Source organism: Centruroides sculpturatus, unplaced genomic scaffold (assembly GCF_000671375.1).
Source record: "Centruroides sculpturatus isolate CEXI.00-Female unplaced genomic scaffold, Cexi_2.0 scaffold1051, whole genome shotgun sequence".
In the NCBI taxonomy this organism is placed as follows: domain Eukaryota; kingdom Metazoa; phylum Arthropoda; class Arachnida; order Scorpiones; family Buthidae; genus Centruroides; species Centruroides sculpturatus.
In genome coordinates, this window is record NW_019385219.1 from 194,868 (window position 1) to 211,485 (window position 16,618).

A 16,618-nucleotide genomic window follows, 5' to 3' on the forward strand; every position below is an offset into this window, starting at 1 on the left:
TAATTATTATTATTATTATAAATTAAAAAGAAAAATTATATAATTAAGCATAAGCTAAAAAATTTTAAACAGTTGAAATAATTCTGAACTTATAAACTACTGGAAAAAAACTTTATACAAAATCTTTTCTGTTTAAATATATTATAATATTTTATTTAGAATTTTCTTTATCTTATAATTTGTATCAACGGATTTGAATTTTAACGCCTAGAAAGCAGCTAAAATTTTTCAAACGTGCATCGAACTGTCTTAATGTCTTCCTGAACGCATAAAATATCCAAAATAATAGTATAACATGCGCAATAGCGTGTTGTAACAACATCTAAATTCGAATAAGTTAATCCAGACAAAAGGTTGTGTTTGATTTGTTATACTGTATTGCCTGTATGCTGTATAATGTAGCGACTCTGTAGCCTCCGAAAAAATAAAATAAAATAAAAGCATCTAGGTCAAATCTTCATGATTTTCCTGAACGGAAATATTAAAACAATTACTAAAAAAGTTAGATTTACAAGTTCCTATAAAGAGTAAAAGTAAAACTCAAATTTCTAATTGATAGTTACTTTTGTAAACATATACATTTAAAAGCTATAATAATAGAATAATATAAAAGAAATTATTAAAATTAATAACATAAATAAATAGAAATTTATTCAAGCTATTAAGGTAGCAACCTGTAGAGTTGAAGTAATACAAAACACAAAAAATTAAAATGTAAATCTTAAATAACTACTACTAAATACAAAGATTTATCTATACATGAACTGAAAAAGTTTCAAGTACTCTATAAAATAATATTTAATTATTTACATTCTATATGTTATACTTTAGTGTATTAGCAGTGCTAATAAATATAAATTGAACTTAATGTATGACTTAATTTGTAAAATATTAATATTTCTTATATTTATATAAGAAATCACATGTCTGTCTGGAAAGTAACATTTATTTTCCTAAGTATATATCTGATAATATTGTATAATGAATTTCATTAACAGAAGAGTGTGGGTTAAAAGATATAACAAAATTAATATAGGAAAATTTAATAAATAAATAAATAAAAACATTCTGGAAATAAAGTATTACTGTATTTTAAACATTTACAAAATAATATTAAAATAATGATTATATGAATAATAATTTTGAAAATAAAATACAATTTAGTTAAAAATTATAAAATGACACTTTTATTTTCAAACTTATGATTGAAAAAAATGAATCAAAATATCAATAGAAAGCGTACTTAAGTTATATTTTAAGTATAATAATAATATGAGTATTTTATGAACATAAAACGTTTATTATTATTATTATTATTATTATTATTAAAGTTGCTTTTAGGTCTACATTACTCTAATCATTGTCATGTTCTTGTGTTGATGACTTGTTCCATTTAGTTTTTGTTCAGTGTTTTGGTTTCTTTGGTTAAAAATTCCACAATGTCTCAAAGAGTTTAAATATTATTATGAGATGACAATACATTCTGATTGTTTAAAAGCTAAATAGTTTTGTAAAATCAATTTATTAGTTTTATACGACCAAAATCTTTTAGTTTAATTAGGAACATGTAAGTTTGACTAATAAAAAGTTATCATGTTTATAGATCAGCTTTATTACTAAAGCAATAAGAAGTATATAATTGTATTTTCATTTTACGAATAAATTTATTTAACTATATGTCATTTCAATGCTAAGAGTAAAGCGTATAATATATTTATAACCATTGCTTTAGTAACAAAGCTGATGTATAAACATGATAACATTTTATTGGTTACACTTACATGCTCTTAATTAAACTAGAACATTTCGGTTTTATATAACTAATAAATTGATTTTAAAAATATATTGATATTCACATAATGATATTTAAACTTGGTTACGACATAGCGACTTATTACCATAAGAATATAAAAATCATTCTAATATAATAATGCGTACTTAATTTTCATAAAACAAACGTCCATAAAATATTTTATTATTTACTCTTTTCAATTCCGAAAATATAATTCTAAGATAGATTTCTGTCGATCCATTTATCTACAATGAATCGCAGCAACCATGCAAAATGTATAGCAAAGATTCTATCATTAGTATATTAAGTACAATAAGAACAAATTCAAGTACACGTAAAAGAATGAAAATCATAGTGTACTGTACTGTACATCTATTCACAAGACACGAGTAACGAGAAGATACGCAACAGAAAGACAGTCGGACCAATCATAAACACTGATAAATAGACGCTTACGTTCCTGTAAGTAAGCAGTTGCGCTATGAACAAGTTTCTGGCGTATAGCCGGATGTCTTTGACGTCAGCGGGTTAGTAAGAATCTTAGTAAAAATGCGTACTCGGAGATCTCCATTAAGTGCGCCCATTGTCAAAATTCTACCAGTTACAAATTGATGTATTATCAGCAGCACGAGGTGAGATAAAACTCCCAGTCACTCGCTCATTTTCAGGTGAATTTAGTTCACCATAGCTCTCGCCCGGCAAACTGTTGCTTCATTTTTACGTTTTATTATGAAGCGTGACAATTTTTAACTTCTTTTCTGAGCAATAATTATGATTTTTCCTTTATAAAACTTTAGGTTTTTCTTTTTTAAATTTAGTACACTAGCGCCGAGTTGATATAGTAAATCGCTAATAATTAGTTCTCACATTCCTTATTTCTATATTATTTATTACGGATAGATTAAAAAACAGCATTTATTCAAAAAATTACGGTCTGTTCTGTATAAAACTTAAAAATAATAGTAGTAACTTAAAGGAAAAGGGTCTTTTAAAAAAATAAAAACTATCAATAATCTGTTAATGTCACAGATTATTGATAGTTTCGAAAGATAATTGAATTATTTTCTTATTTCGAATAATAATTATTAAATATTCAAAATAATATCAGTTCATAAAATTATCTATTTTGTATATAAGACTGCGAAAGCACTGATAGAACAAGATTTCAGAGTTGAGAAACAAAATTTTAATAGAAAAATGGTTGAGCCTAAGTTGCATCATACAGCACATAAATTTCAAATTTATATTTAAAAAATCAATTTCTTTGTGAATATAATTAAAATCAGCAACAACAATGAAAAAAACAAGATTTTAAAGAGAATTCTTCAATTTGTGAAGATTCGATTAGTTTTTTTTCCCATGAAATTTGGCATGATAACTAAAGCCAATGATGTACAGATCAAAATAATTTTTAAAAATAATATTGTAAATCATAAATTACAAACAATTATATTAAGATGAGATATCACTAATAGTGACAAGACAGTACAAGATTACTTTTGTAAATGCATCAAATAATGAATATATAAAGAAAATGAATTAATAAAAAATATGTAAATCAGTTGTTATTAATTAAACCAAAAATCAATTACCTCAGAAAATAATTATCCTTATTTTTCTTTAAAAATCAATTATTTAAAATTGTCTTTCTGCATATTACTGTATACATTTTACTATATAAGTAACATTATATATCATTAGACTAAAATGGGAAAACATGTATGCAATGATTATTTCTCTTGCATTAATATAGTATTTAATTAACAGATTATACACTTCACAATATAGGCCTAACTTATATAGTTAATTAATGGATTAAAGTAAAGGTGATCATATAAGCAAAACTTTATATTTCACAAATTAGAAAACAACATATATTATTAGAAATCAAGTGTATGCTATGTCACATAACTGTTATAATTCTCATATTAATATAAATCTTTTATTCTTATCCTATAAAACGATTTTTAGACACATAACAATAATAACTTTCAAGCCTTCTTCAGTATGTTTAGAAAATTACTTTTAGACAATTAACTTATACAAAGATAGCATAAATTTAAATTTAATTAAATATTATAGCTGAGTGATTCGTTATTTAATAAAGGCATCCTTTAATTTTGATTATAAAAAAGATTTTTAGGTGAAAGGAATCTTAATATCTTTAAATTTTTAATAAAATTAGATCGGCCTTTGACTTAACACTTAACAAATACAAAATTACAAAAATTATTTATCCATAATTCGTCATTTTAATTATTTTATATAAATTAAAGCATAATACAATGTACAGTACTTTTATTGTATTTTAGTGTAGAATTTAAATGACACATCTTCGTAAATTATTATTCGTGAAAGTAAACTTAGTTTTATACTTTAAACATTAACATAATTTTGTAAATAAAACTTAAATAAGTACTGATCAGTTATATTTTATTTTAAAAAATTATCATGAAATATAAAAAATTTTAATCGTTTTTTAAAGGTTTATACTTTAAGATATTCGAGCAATATTCAAACGGATATTCGTGAAAGGCAACAAATATCAAAATTTGGAGTTTAAATTAAGCCTATGTGAAATTCTCAAACATTAAAAATTAACAATTTAACGTGGAAAATTTTATAAACGGGTATTAGTTGCAGAAAAATTTTTTTATAAACACAAAACTAAGAGTAACAACATTTGCGAATTTGAATTTAAGCTAGAAACTATTACATTAAACAAGCTGCTTACCTGTTCTACTTGTTAACCAAACAAAAATAAAAAGAATTTGAACGGCGGCGGCTAATACTAAAAAGAAGCTTAATGACCAAATAACAGGCAAGGTAATATTTTAAAATAGCCTGAGATCACGTAAGGTAGGTGTTACACCACCTGTTGGATATATGTGACACGTTACATTGTTTACATCTGTTGAATGTGATCGAATCAACCTGAGTAAAAATATTTTCATAGTTCAATTTGTAATAAATTATTATGGTTTTATTGTGTTAAAACATGTTATGATATGAGATAGCAGCTTGCTTAGTGTAGAACTTATTTGTAATTTTTCTATTTATATCGCCAAGACAGCTCTATTTTTTTTAATAAATATTTTCAAATATGCCTTAAGCTAAGTTATACTAACAGTTTGACATTTTTCTTTAATATTCAGATGCTTCCTGGATCTTGGTTAGTGATTGATCCGAAAAGCATCTAATTTGACTTTCACAATTACTAAACTAAAGATTTATTATTTTTAGCCTTTAGGCATAAATATACGATCGTTTAATTTGTTTTCACAATACAATAAAGCGAACAAAAAATAAAAATAATAATAATAAAAAATTCTAGTGTGAAGAACCTCTTTCCTGGAATAACAAAAACTTTATTCTTATACGTGTCTACGAAGTTTCATAAATATGCTCAGGGCAAAACGATTTTTAACAGATAATCAAATGTCTAAAGGTAAATGTTTGATAAACAGATTTAACAGATATAAGAATAATATGTGAAAGAGTAATCGTAATTAAGATTGCATTTCCGGGAAATCTCTAAATCCGATAATACGATCAAATAAATCTGATATCGAAATTTAAAAATGAATTAAAATTCATTTAATTAACATTAAATTGTTAATTCCGAGGAAGATTTTTCTTACATAATCATAAAAATTTGAATATTTTTAATTTTAATATGTTAATTATATAGAAATAAAAATAATTCTCACCCTGTAAAAATAGCTTTCCCTCAAGACTGATTTCTATGTTCTACTTATAACCTTCAACTACTGTAATTTTTTTCTTTTTTTCGTGTCTTTTTAGTTATATATTTGATAGTCACGTGTTAAAGCGAGAATTTGGGTGCCACTTCCTCTCTCCCTCGTTATTCCCACCCAAATTATAGCACCTTTACTTCACCACCTGCTGGTAATAAGTTTGAGGTATTTCGCACCTGCACACACCTGTACGTTAAACTTTAAATCCAATTAAACGAAAATGATAAAATTCTTTTAAAGTTACTAATTCAAAAGATGATTATTAATATGTTTCAAATTTTTTAATAATTACTAAGAAACTTTAAGCGTCAGAGCTACAAATAATGAACAAGTTAGCATATTTTAAAAACAAAACTCTCTACACTCAACGTTATATTTAATTATAATCTAATTTAGAACAAATTATAAAAATTAAATTTTTTAAATTCAAATTAAAAAAAGAATTTTTATCATTTTTTAAAAAGATAAACTTCATAATAAAGCTAATATTTTAATTTTAAAGTGTATTACTTCTATAAAATAGCATAAAATATCATTATCCTCGACTATTTATAAAAGCAATCCAATAAAATTATATAAAAAAGAAAATATAATTCCAAAAGTAATATTGTAATGAGATGTAAGAATCTATAATAACTTATATGAGAATATTGGACCCGTACATTAAAATAACAGAACCTAAAAATATGATCATGATGCTTTTCGATCATATTAAAATAGGATCGATATACTTTCCAAGTTTAGATAATGGAATTCAATAAAATGATAAGAAAGTAATAAAGTATGAAAACTATTTTTGAGATTTAAGCTAAATTTTCAAGTCTGTGAACAAGAAAATTGTTTAGAAATGAATCAAAACAATAATACGATTCAGATTTTTGGCTCAGAATCCTACTGTTGCTTCATAAAATGATATATTATTGAGTCAGGATGAGCATTCCTTGTATGTTAAACAATGCATAAAATTAAATTATTTACACTTTTTATTGTTTTAAAATTTAAAAAAATTATATTATGTATAATAATATTTTATTCGAATACATAATTTAGACTTATTATTAACATTTAAACGGAAAACCAAAAATCAATTACCTCAGAAAATAATTATCCTTATTTTTCTTTAAAAATCAATTATTTAAAATTGTCTTTCTGCATATTACTGTATACATTTTACTATATAAGTAACATTATATATCATTAGACTAAAATGGGAAAACATGTATGCAATGATTATTTCTCTTGCATTAATATAGTATTTAATTAACAGATTATACACTTCACAATATAGGCCTAACTTATATAGTTAATTAATGGATTAAAGTAAAGGTGATCATATAAGCAAAACTTTATATTTCACAAATTAGAAAACAACATATATTATTAGAAATCAAGTGTATGCTATGTCACATAACTGTTATAATTCTCATATTAATATAAATCTTTTATTCTTATCCTATAAAACGATTTTTAGACACATAACAATAATAACTTTCAAGCCTTCTTCAGTATGTTTAGAAAATTACTTTTAGACAATTAACTTATACAAAGATAGCATAAATTTAAATTTAATTAAATATTATAGCTGAGTGATTCGTTATTTAATAAAGGCATCCTTTAATTTTGATTATAAAAAAGATTTTTAGGTGAAAGGAATCTTAATATCTTTAAATTTTTAATAAAATTAGATCGGCCTTTGACTTAACACTTAACAAATACAAAATTACAAAAATTATTTATCCATAATTCGTCATTTTAATTATTTTATATAAATTAAAGCATAATACAATGTACAGTACTTTTATTGTATTTTAGTGTAGAATTTAAATGACACATCTTCGTAAATTATTATTCGTGAAAGTAAACTTAGTTTTATACTTTAAACATTAACATAATTTTGTAAATAAAACTTAAATAAGTACTGATCAGTTATATTTTATTTTAAAAAATTATCATGAAATATAAAAAANAGAAATTCCTAAATTTTTGAAATATATATAATAGAAAATACTAATTTTTTAAATGTTTAAATATAATAATATATTACATGAATCAAGTATATTATTTTATTAAGATGAAAAATATAATTTTCCATAAATCAACATACAGAATCAAAAGGAAGGTCTGGAGCTTTACCTTCTGATTCTGTGTATTGATATGATTAACTCCTTTATGTAAATTAAATTAATAAATGTATATAATAATATTAAACTGTGCTAAAATATGTCATACAATCTCTGGAATATAAAGATTTAAATCTAATTAATGTATAAATAAGATAAAATAATCTTTTAAATCCTTCTATAAGCTTATGAGAAGTGTTTTTCTATACGGACTAACCTTATTTTGTTTTAATTAACATCAGTTTTATTCTGTAACATAAGCTAAGATAACAATAACAAAATAAAAGGATAATAAAATTTTTAATTCATTACAGATTAATAGATTTCTAATCAGTTTTATTAACAAACGAAAATTATTATTTTATGTTAAGTGCCTAACTAAAACTAATTGCTACACTATGTAAAAATTAAGATGAATGGGTTATGGTGTATGTTAAAATTCTACGAATGAAATTTGAATATTGAATATTTAATTCCGAATATCTTACTATCTCTTAATTTGGGGTACTTTCATTCATATTAATAATTCAGGGTCGAGCTAGATCAATAAAGTAGATGTATAGGCCTACATGAATGAGATATGTGAATTTAGATACGATATTTGGCAACAATATCAAGCTCGCGTACAATTCGTAGATAAATATATAAATAAAACAAAAAATATATCGGCATTAATTAGTGTAAATACTTGGCAAGCATTAATGTACTCTTAACAATTGCATAGATATAATTAAATAAACGAACTATATATTTAATTACACTTAAAAATGAATGTAGATTTAAAATCCTGGAAGCTAGAATCACGGTAAAAACAACATGGTGTATAAAAATCCCTGTACAGCTAGCTACTAAAGGAAACTGAAATATTTTTTATGCTAATGATTCAATGGTAATGACAGGGCGCCATCCTTATGTGACTGACTATTCGTAGTGAATGACGGATGGACACAAATTAAGTTTTCAGTTTTCTCCGTGATGTTTCTTAACCCTATGTTTCCTAAGGTCAGTTTGAGAGGTAAGGGAGATTGAAAACACTACAGAAAAATTGAAACATCTTTTTTTGTCAGAACTAAGTATAGACCGGATTATAAAATACTATATTGATTATAGGAAATTTATTCAAAAATAATTCTATTTAGAGATCGTGATCTAATATATGAGAATTGTGGAAAAATCCTTAATAATGGGTTATTTATTAAAAGAACGAATTATTAAATATATTTAATCGTATATTTTAAGCAGTTTTTTTTGTTTTTTTTTTTTTTGTTTAAGCCCTTAGAAGTTATTAAAATTATTGATACTTTTTATTTGTTTAAAACCAATTGTTACATCTGTTATTGAAATTCAAGATTAAAAGCTTACAAGCGGTTCCAGATTCATAATTTTTGAGAAATGGACCAAGTAATATTTTATTATAATTTATGCTTTATTACAAACAGTAAAACTAGAAATGAAATTATTAAGTTAAGAAATAATTTTAGCATATAGAAATTAATGTATAATTCCGGTTTGTAAAATTTATAAAGTTATATAAATCAGACGATTTAATTCTCCTATATGTTACTAGGATCGAAATGAATACTGATAAAGGATTTAAATAATAATATTTAACGTAGATATAAATTTAAGAATTATAAAAAAAATGTTGCAATGTAGAGTAGAATGCGGTAATTCCAATTTTAATTCTATATACACCGTGATTTACGGTATTTTAAGGCAAAAATACCATCAAAAAATATATAAAGTCATATATAACTTTATTCTCTCTGCATATATATAAAAACACTNTTATAGCTTAATCTTCATATTTAGTAAAGTTTGTTTGAACATTTTTACATAAGTGTATTATTAATTTTGTAGGTAAGTAATCATTTAATACAGCTGTATCTTGATACTCAAACTGTTCCCAATTCAAACAATTCAGTATTCAAACACAAATTCTGGACAATGAATTGCTTAATCCTAGATTGAACAAATTTTCAAGTAATAACATATTTTTATTTTGTCTAGATATATATATATTTATTTATTTAATATTTATTTATAGAATTATATTTACATTACAGAAATATCTATAATAAAAATAAAATAAAAAAATAAATTTTGAGTAAATATAACTCATGATTTTGTTATATTAATATTAGTTTCTTTATTTTTTGTCTATTTTTATTTTAAAAATATAAATGTTAAATCTTCATTTATTCTTAATTTTAATATGGTCTGAGGTTTAGTCATCAATAGAAACTTTCAACACATTGTTAATAATGGGAATTTACTGATTGAATCACTATTGAAAAATATAGAAAATATTTTTTATAATTAAATCAAAGAAATAAAGAAATTGGTTTTGTAAGAAATAATTACAAAATTTATTGTAATTTATCTAGTAAATAACTTACTGTTAAAAACATAGTGTTATTTGTGTTTTTAATGATAAAATTAACAAATAAACAAATAAATTTAACAATAATATTAAGAAAATTATGATAGATAATTTCGATGATTTCTACTGAATTAACACTAAAATTTTATTTCAGTATAAAATTTTAAATCTTAAATACTTAAAAAGTAATTTTTTTATTTTAATTTTACTTAAATAGCTCTTGTTTAGTTTAAAAAGCTGTACAACTTATATAAAAAATTGTTAAATAATTATAAAAGCATTTCATTGTAATCATTCTTCTCGAGTAAAAATAAATCTTAGAATAATCATATTTTACTCAATATAACTTGGATACTATTTAAAGTATATAATTTTAAGTTCAATGAGTTCACTGAATACAATATATTCCATTACGTGTTTGAATACACATATCTTTATATAAATTGCATTATAGTATAGTTCAATGTCATATTTATTATTACGCGGTCATGTAAAATGAATCACGTTATTTATTAGCATGTTTAATATATGAATCATTACGTTTCCAGTGATTCACAAAACGTGTTTTTATTATATGATATCATCCAAATAGCAAACGTGCAGATATTAAGTATAGGCTTATATTTCTGTTTTGTGATCAAGTTACAGGGGAAAGAAAGGAGACTTAAGTTAATTCGTAATAGTAAATTCACTTGACAAACCCGAGTCATATCATTTTCAAAAGTAAATGTTATAATAAAGAATGCTATTTGCTTTTACAAGACGTCTGCTCTATTGCGTGACTAATGACAATATATGATGAAAATGCAACTACAGTACAGCTATTAATAAATTCCGAAAAATTTCAACACACTAACATTATATAGTACGCGACTTAAAAAGTACTATGGAGAGGAATATAACTGAAAATGCTAATTTACAAAGGTTTACAAGGCAAAAATTTCACGAAATATACCAATTATTCCGGTGACAAGAGCAGATAGAGTATATCAAAATCAAGTTATAATAATTTTATCTGAAATTTAAAAAAATTTTCCCTTAGTTTAGAATAGTATTCTATTTATAGTAAACATTTAAAATATATTAAATACTATAAACGTGTAGAGTGCAAGCCTGTATAGTCTATAGATTAAAATTTACTAGTATAAGAGTAAATACGAACTGTTTCTCTTTTATTTAAACATAATGAAAATTTTCAAGTCACAATTCTTATCTCAGTGTTGATGCAATTAAGTTTAATAATCTCATTAAAATATTTAAATCTTTCGAAGTTCGTTGACCCGATCAAGCGATTAATAAAGTAATCATGGATAAATGAAAGTTAAAAAAAAACATATAAACAAAAATATTTATTTATTTATTTATTTTTTAGTCTTTAGGCTACTAGAATGAAAAGATGTTTCATGATTTTGAATTTGATAGTACGATTTCAAATCATAACCCCGTAAAAAAACCTTCACATCATAATGACGTCATAACAAGTCACTGGAACCGAATACCGACCAATGAAAGGAGAGTTTTAGATTGTCAGCAACTGTCAACCAGCGAGTCATCGGATCACGTGATTATTGGGCGTAACATTTTAGATTTGAAAAGGAATCGAAATAAGTAGAATACGTGTTAGGAATATAAATAGAGATAATGTTTTTAAATCGAAGTACAGTCTAATCTTTGATTTCTTTTTAAAGGTAATTTTAAGTTTATAGTATGATAACAGACGGGTATAAATAGCAAATTTTCGAGGGAAATAAATTCATTAAAAAGAGAGTACAACGACCCTGAGTATGTTGTGTTGTTATATGTGCGCGAGTTCAGGGTTGTTCATCTACCCTTAGGGTTTCGTCCTCTCTCGTTGCACCATCAGCATCGAGGTGTGTTGACCTTGAGTTGAAACGGAATGTCAACCGAACATTTATTCTCCACCTGAGTCAAATTAACGAAACAATTTCGTCGAGTTATAGTTGTTTCATACTTTCCTTCAACTGCTGACGAATTAAATGATCACAAAGAACAGGAAGTTAAATGACATGTGGTGATGACGTGTGACATGTCTCCAGCAATTGCCGTCACCTATGTGACCACAGCTTGTTAGGCATGGCCCATGGGTCACATGGGAATCCTTATATTTGTCAAGATCATGCTTACAATGATCTACAGTATCTATAAAGGGCGGGGACTGAAGAGATACTCATGATTCAGTTAATCAACAGTTAGATTTAATGGATAAACAGGTGGGGGTGTGCCAATTAACTAACTTTCTGTACCTCCCAAATTCTGGGGGTATGTCTAGGATCTTCATTATATGTGATTGATATATCCCTGTCACTCTATTGTTCTCATTTGTGATGCTATTCTATGCCTCCGGTGAATGATAGTTTTGCTTCAGTGAGCGTTTTGTGAGAACTTAAACCTGCATTTTCGAACTGCAATGATTCCGAACCATGTCTTTTGTGAAAAGATAAATAAAGAAGAAAAAAACAGATGATAGATAGAACTGAATGGTTTACTGAACATGTTGCCTTACCTTGATATAATTTCGCTTTTTCTCAGTAAGAATTCATATTAAAATGATTTACTATAATATGTGATTTATATTCGAACGAACAATGAAATTAAGCCATTACTAAGTGTTCTTTCACTCCAAGAACACGTAAACAGGATTCATATTATTAATGTGAAGTCAAATCAAATCAAAGCATTTTTCAAATGTAATTATCACGATATAAATTATATTCTAGATAGGCCTAATGTGTTTAATCATTATACACTACTTAATCATTTACATTTAATAATATATATCAATTAACCGAAACGTTACATTAAAAATGAATTTCAATAATCGAATAACTTAATTTGAGCATTAGCACAGGCAGACATATCTGATTAGTTGGGATAATCATTAGCATGCGGATCGGCATTATAATTGTTCGATTGTCTCTTTTACATTAAAAACAAGATCTGCACCATATATATACTGCTCTACAAGAGACACTTAATTATAAAACAATGGTTGAGAATAGAAATTCGGGTCATTATCTCAGTTAATTACCTACAACGGAAATAAGTCCTAATCGTTCTGGTTTGTTCTTTAACAACTCTTGTTATGAAAACTATTGGCTTCGGGGCTATTGTTATTTCATTAAGCCCTGCCATATCAAATCTCCGGATTATATAACTACCTTAAATGAAGGTAAATTGATGGTCAGCTTGCATCCGATTTCTTTTATCATATACACCTGGCAATAACTGCTTAACCTATTATTAGTCTTTAATGAAACACGAGTTTTGATTTCCAAATATCCATTAGTCGAACTCTATTAGCCACTAAAACTATTTTAAACTTTTTAATGATATTTCAAATAGAAGCATGAAGTAAAAGCTGATTTCTTCTATACTCTAATCATAGAAATTTGTACTTATACTACAGAATGCCTCTATAGAAATTTTTCAAACATTTCCCACTTAAATTGTTAATTAAATTAAAAAAATATTTTTATTTTTCTACAGAATATAATTTTCCTTTTTCTCATTAAATACTAATCTTAAATTATTGCATTTCAAAAGTATTATGATAATAACATATTCATATACTAATAGGTTATATATATATATATATATATATATATATCTTTCATAATTGAATGCCCTTCGAAAGCAACATAAAATACAAATATGCTATGCATTTAAGTTAAAATATAGATTAATTCTTAATAATACAATATTTTAATTTAAATATGGATTTAAAAATAGATTCTTTAATAATATGTTAACATTTCAATAAACTGTGCAATTCATTGCCCTTTTCAAAGGTGATTTATTAACATTAAAACTAAATGAATGATAATTTTTCGTGATTTTTCTAAAAGCTCTCCTTATCGAAATTCTATATTTATATTTTATATAAGGTTGTAAAATTGCAGTTCTTTCTTTCTTAATTTTTTTATAACGAAAAATATTTATTAAAAATNTGAAAAATTTATAATTATGCATTATTTGGTAAATTAAGAACTAAAAAAATATTTATATTAATAATATATATAGACTCATTTAATAATCTGACATTTTAAATATTATCTTCAAAATAAATGAATTTTATATAAAATTTTTAGCATTTACTTATTACTTTTGCAAATCTTAGCCAGAGTATAACATACAAGTTTAAGTTTCTTAAGTTTTTAAGGCTTAGTTGAAAAAAAATTATATATAAATAGGTCTATAAAACATTGATATGCATATAAACCCGCAGCACTAATAATAACAGACATTATTGCATTACATACAGAATATTTATAAATTTTTTATGCCTATTAATTATATATTTAACAATATTCATTATTGCTATTAACTCATAAGAAACTGTTGTCATTAAATGGAAGATATACAGGATCATATCTAATATTAATAATTATTTTAATATTATTTATGTCTTAAATTAAGTTTAATAGATGTTTTCTTATCATAAACAGAACATAAAATTTCATTATAGAAGTGAAATATTTATTTGATAATAAAATTTTTAGTTCTCAAGTCTGATTTGTAAGCACTAATAATTCTATTGATACATTTCAGACAATTTTCATTTGAAAAATGAAAAAAAAAGGTTAATCCTTTAAGACGATATGTTTAATATAACTTAGTGTTGGTGCTGATAATTATCAGAACCAACACTAAAAACATACTAAAATGGACGTAACCATTCTTCAGAGACTTCTTAGCTACCTTTAAAACAATGGCTATGGGCAAAAAGGGCAATTGCCTGAGGTCTGCCCCTAAACCAACTCTTTATAAAAAACATTCCCTAAAAATTTCCCGAATAAAAATGTCTACAGTCAACACTGTACTGTACACGGGGCCCCCTAATTCAAATTTGCCTGGGCGCCCACGAAACTGTAACGCGCCACTGCTATAAAATACTTAAAAAATTATAAAAAACAAAACTGATGTAGTCATGAATAAAATTTCGTTATGCAATGTTCAAACAAACATGCGAATCAGTCTTCAGAACTACCAAGTAAGTACAAGTACGCCAACGACGAGTGTAGACTCTTCAATCGTTTTTAACAATATAAATGATACAGAACGTCCCCTATGATCACATACTTTCTAAATTTCACGTTTATCAAAAAATGCTTCCGTTCAGAAAACTTCCATTACAAAAAAAGAAAAAAGAAATTAAAAAAGGCAATCCTTTAACAGTAAAAACCACATTGCACATCCGTATAATTATCGGAACCAATAGTTGACTAAGAAGGTTCTAAAGAAAGGTCAAGGTGGCTAAGAAGTCTGTAAAGAAAGTTCAAAGTGACTAAGCAATCTCTAAAGGTACGGTCAAGGCCAACTTAGTGTTTTTAGTGTTTTTTTTTTTTTAATTTAATATTGGTTTCGGTAAGTATGTAAATGTGCACTGTGGTTTTTACCTTTAAAGGATTGTCTTTATTCAATTTTTCAATTGAAACCAACCCGGATGGAGACTTTTTTTGGATAAATGTAAAATTTACTAAGACACTGATCACCAGGGGACGTTCCGCACCATTTACAAGTTAAGGACGGTCGAGAAGACTAAAAACATGAAGTTTTTTTTGTCGTTGATATACTTGATGGTTCCAGAAACTGATAACCGGACGTTTGAAGACTCCGTAATGAAAACTACATCTATAACCAAATCATTTTTTGAGAACATTTTTAAATATAGCTAAGAAGTCTCTAAAGAAAGGTCAACACACACTACCTTAGTGTTTTTTAAGCTTGTTTTTAATGTTGGTTTTGGTAATTATGTGAATGTGCAATGTGTATTTTTTTATGTTTTAAAGAATCGTCTTTTTTAATTTTTTTTTAAATTAATAATTTTATTATAAATAAGTTAGAAGAAAAGGAATTTATTTTTCTACTCATTTTAAGAATTTTTTTAAAATAAATTATTTCTAAATTATGGATATTGTTCTTAATAATAATAACACTCAAGAGTAGGGCGAAATGCTGACTCATAGTTCAAAAATTACTTCATTATTCAAGTTGATGTAAAATAATTTATAGATTATTTTTGTTTTAAGGAGATAATTAGAAATAAAATCGGATTAATAAATTCTAAAAAATTATAAGCTTAAGCATAAAATGTATGTATTCACTTATTCTTTTTAAAAATATAAAAAAAAGACATTAATAACAATAAATATGCTACAATCTCCCCCAGGAATAACCAGAATTCGTGCTTCATTAGCAGGCAATGAAAAAAGATTTCTTCGGGACAAAGTCCTTATAAATAATGACTCCTGCAGTCTTTCTAATGAATGAGTTTTAAAAAATTCCCAGCAGGTGTCCATTCCTAAAAGACCTCCAAACGTGATCCACGTGGAACTACCAATAAATTGGCCATGTTTTCATAGATAGATTTGAACTCACCTAACTTCGTTATGTTGATTTGTCCCAATTTCGAATAAATAGCGCCCGTCTTGAATTTGCTGTGCCCAAGGAGGTTTCATCCATATCAATGTATCAAAATGTCCAGCATAGAAGAGTGGAAGCAACCAATTTTCAATACTAACTACACTAAAATAAATAAATAAAT

At 25.2% G+C, this 16,618-nt stretch overlaps 1 protein-coding gene across 2 annotated transcripts in view; it reads right to left on the reverse strand.

The window, feature by feature from the left end:
* LOC111636321 (UPF0489 protein C5orf22 homolog) overlaps positions 1-16,618 on the reverse strand; it is a 150,423-nt gene that overhangs the window by 109,758 nt on the left and 24,047 nt on the right. For both annotated transcript variants that reach the window (XM_023381543.1, XM_023381542.1), the window contains exon 3: positions 16,453-16,599. In XM_023381543.1, coding sequence (XP_023237311.1) covers positions 16,453-16,599 — 147 coding nt within the window. The remainder of the gene's footprint in view (positions 1-16,452; positions 16,600-16,618) is intronic.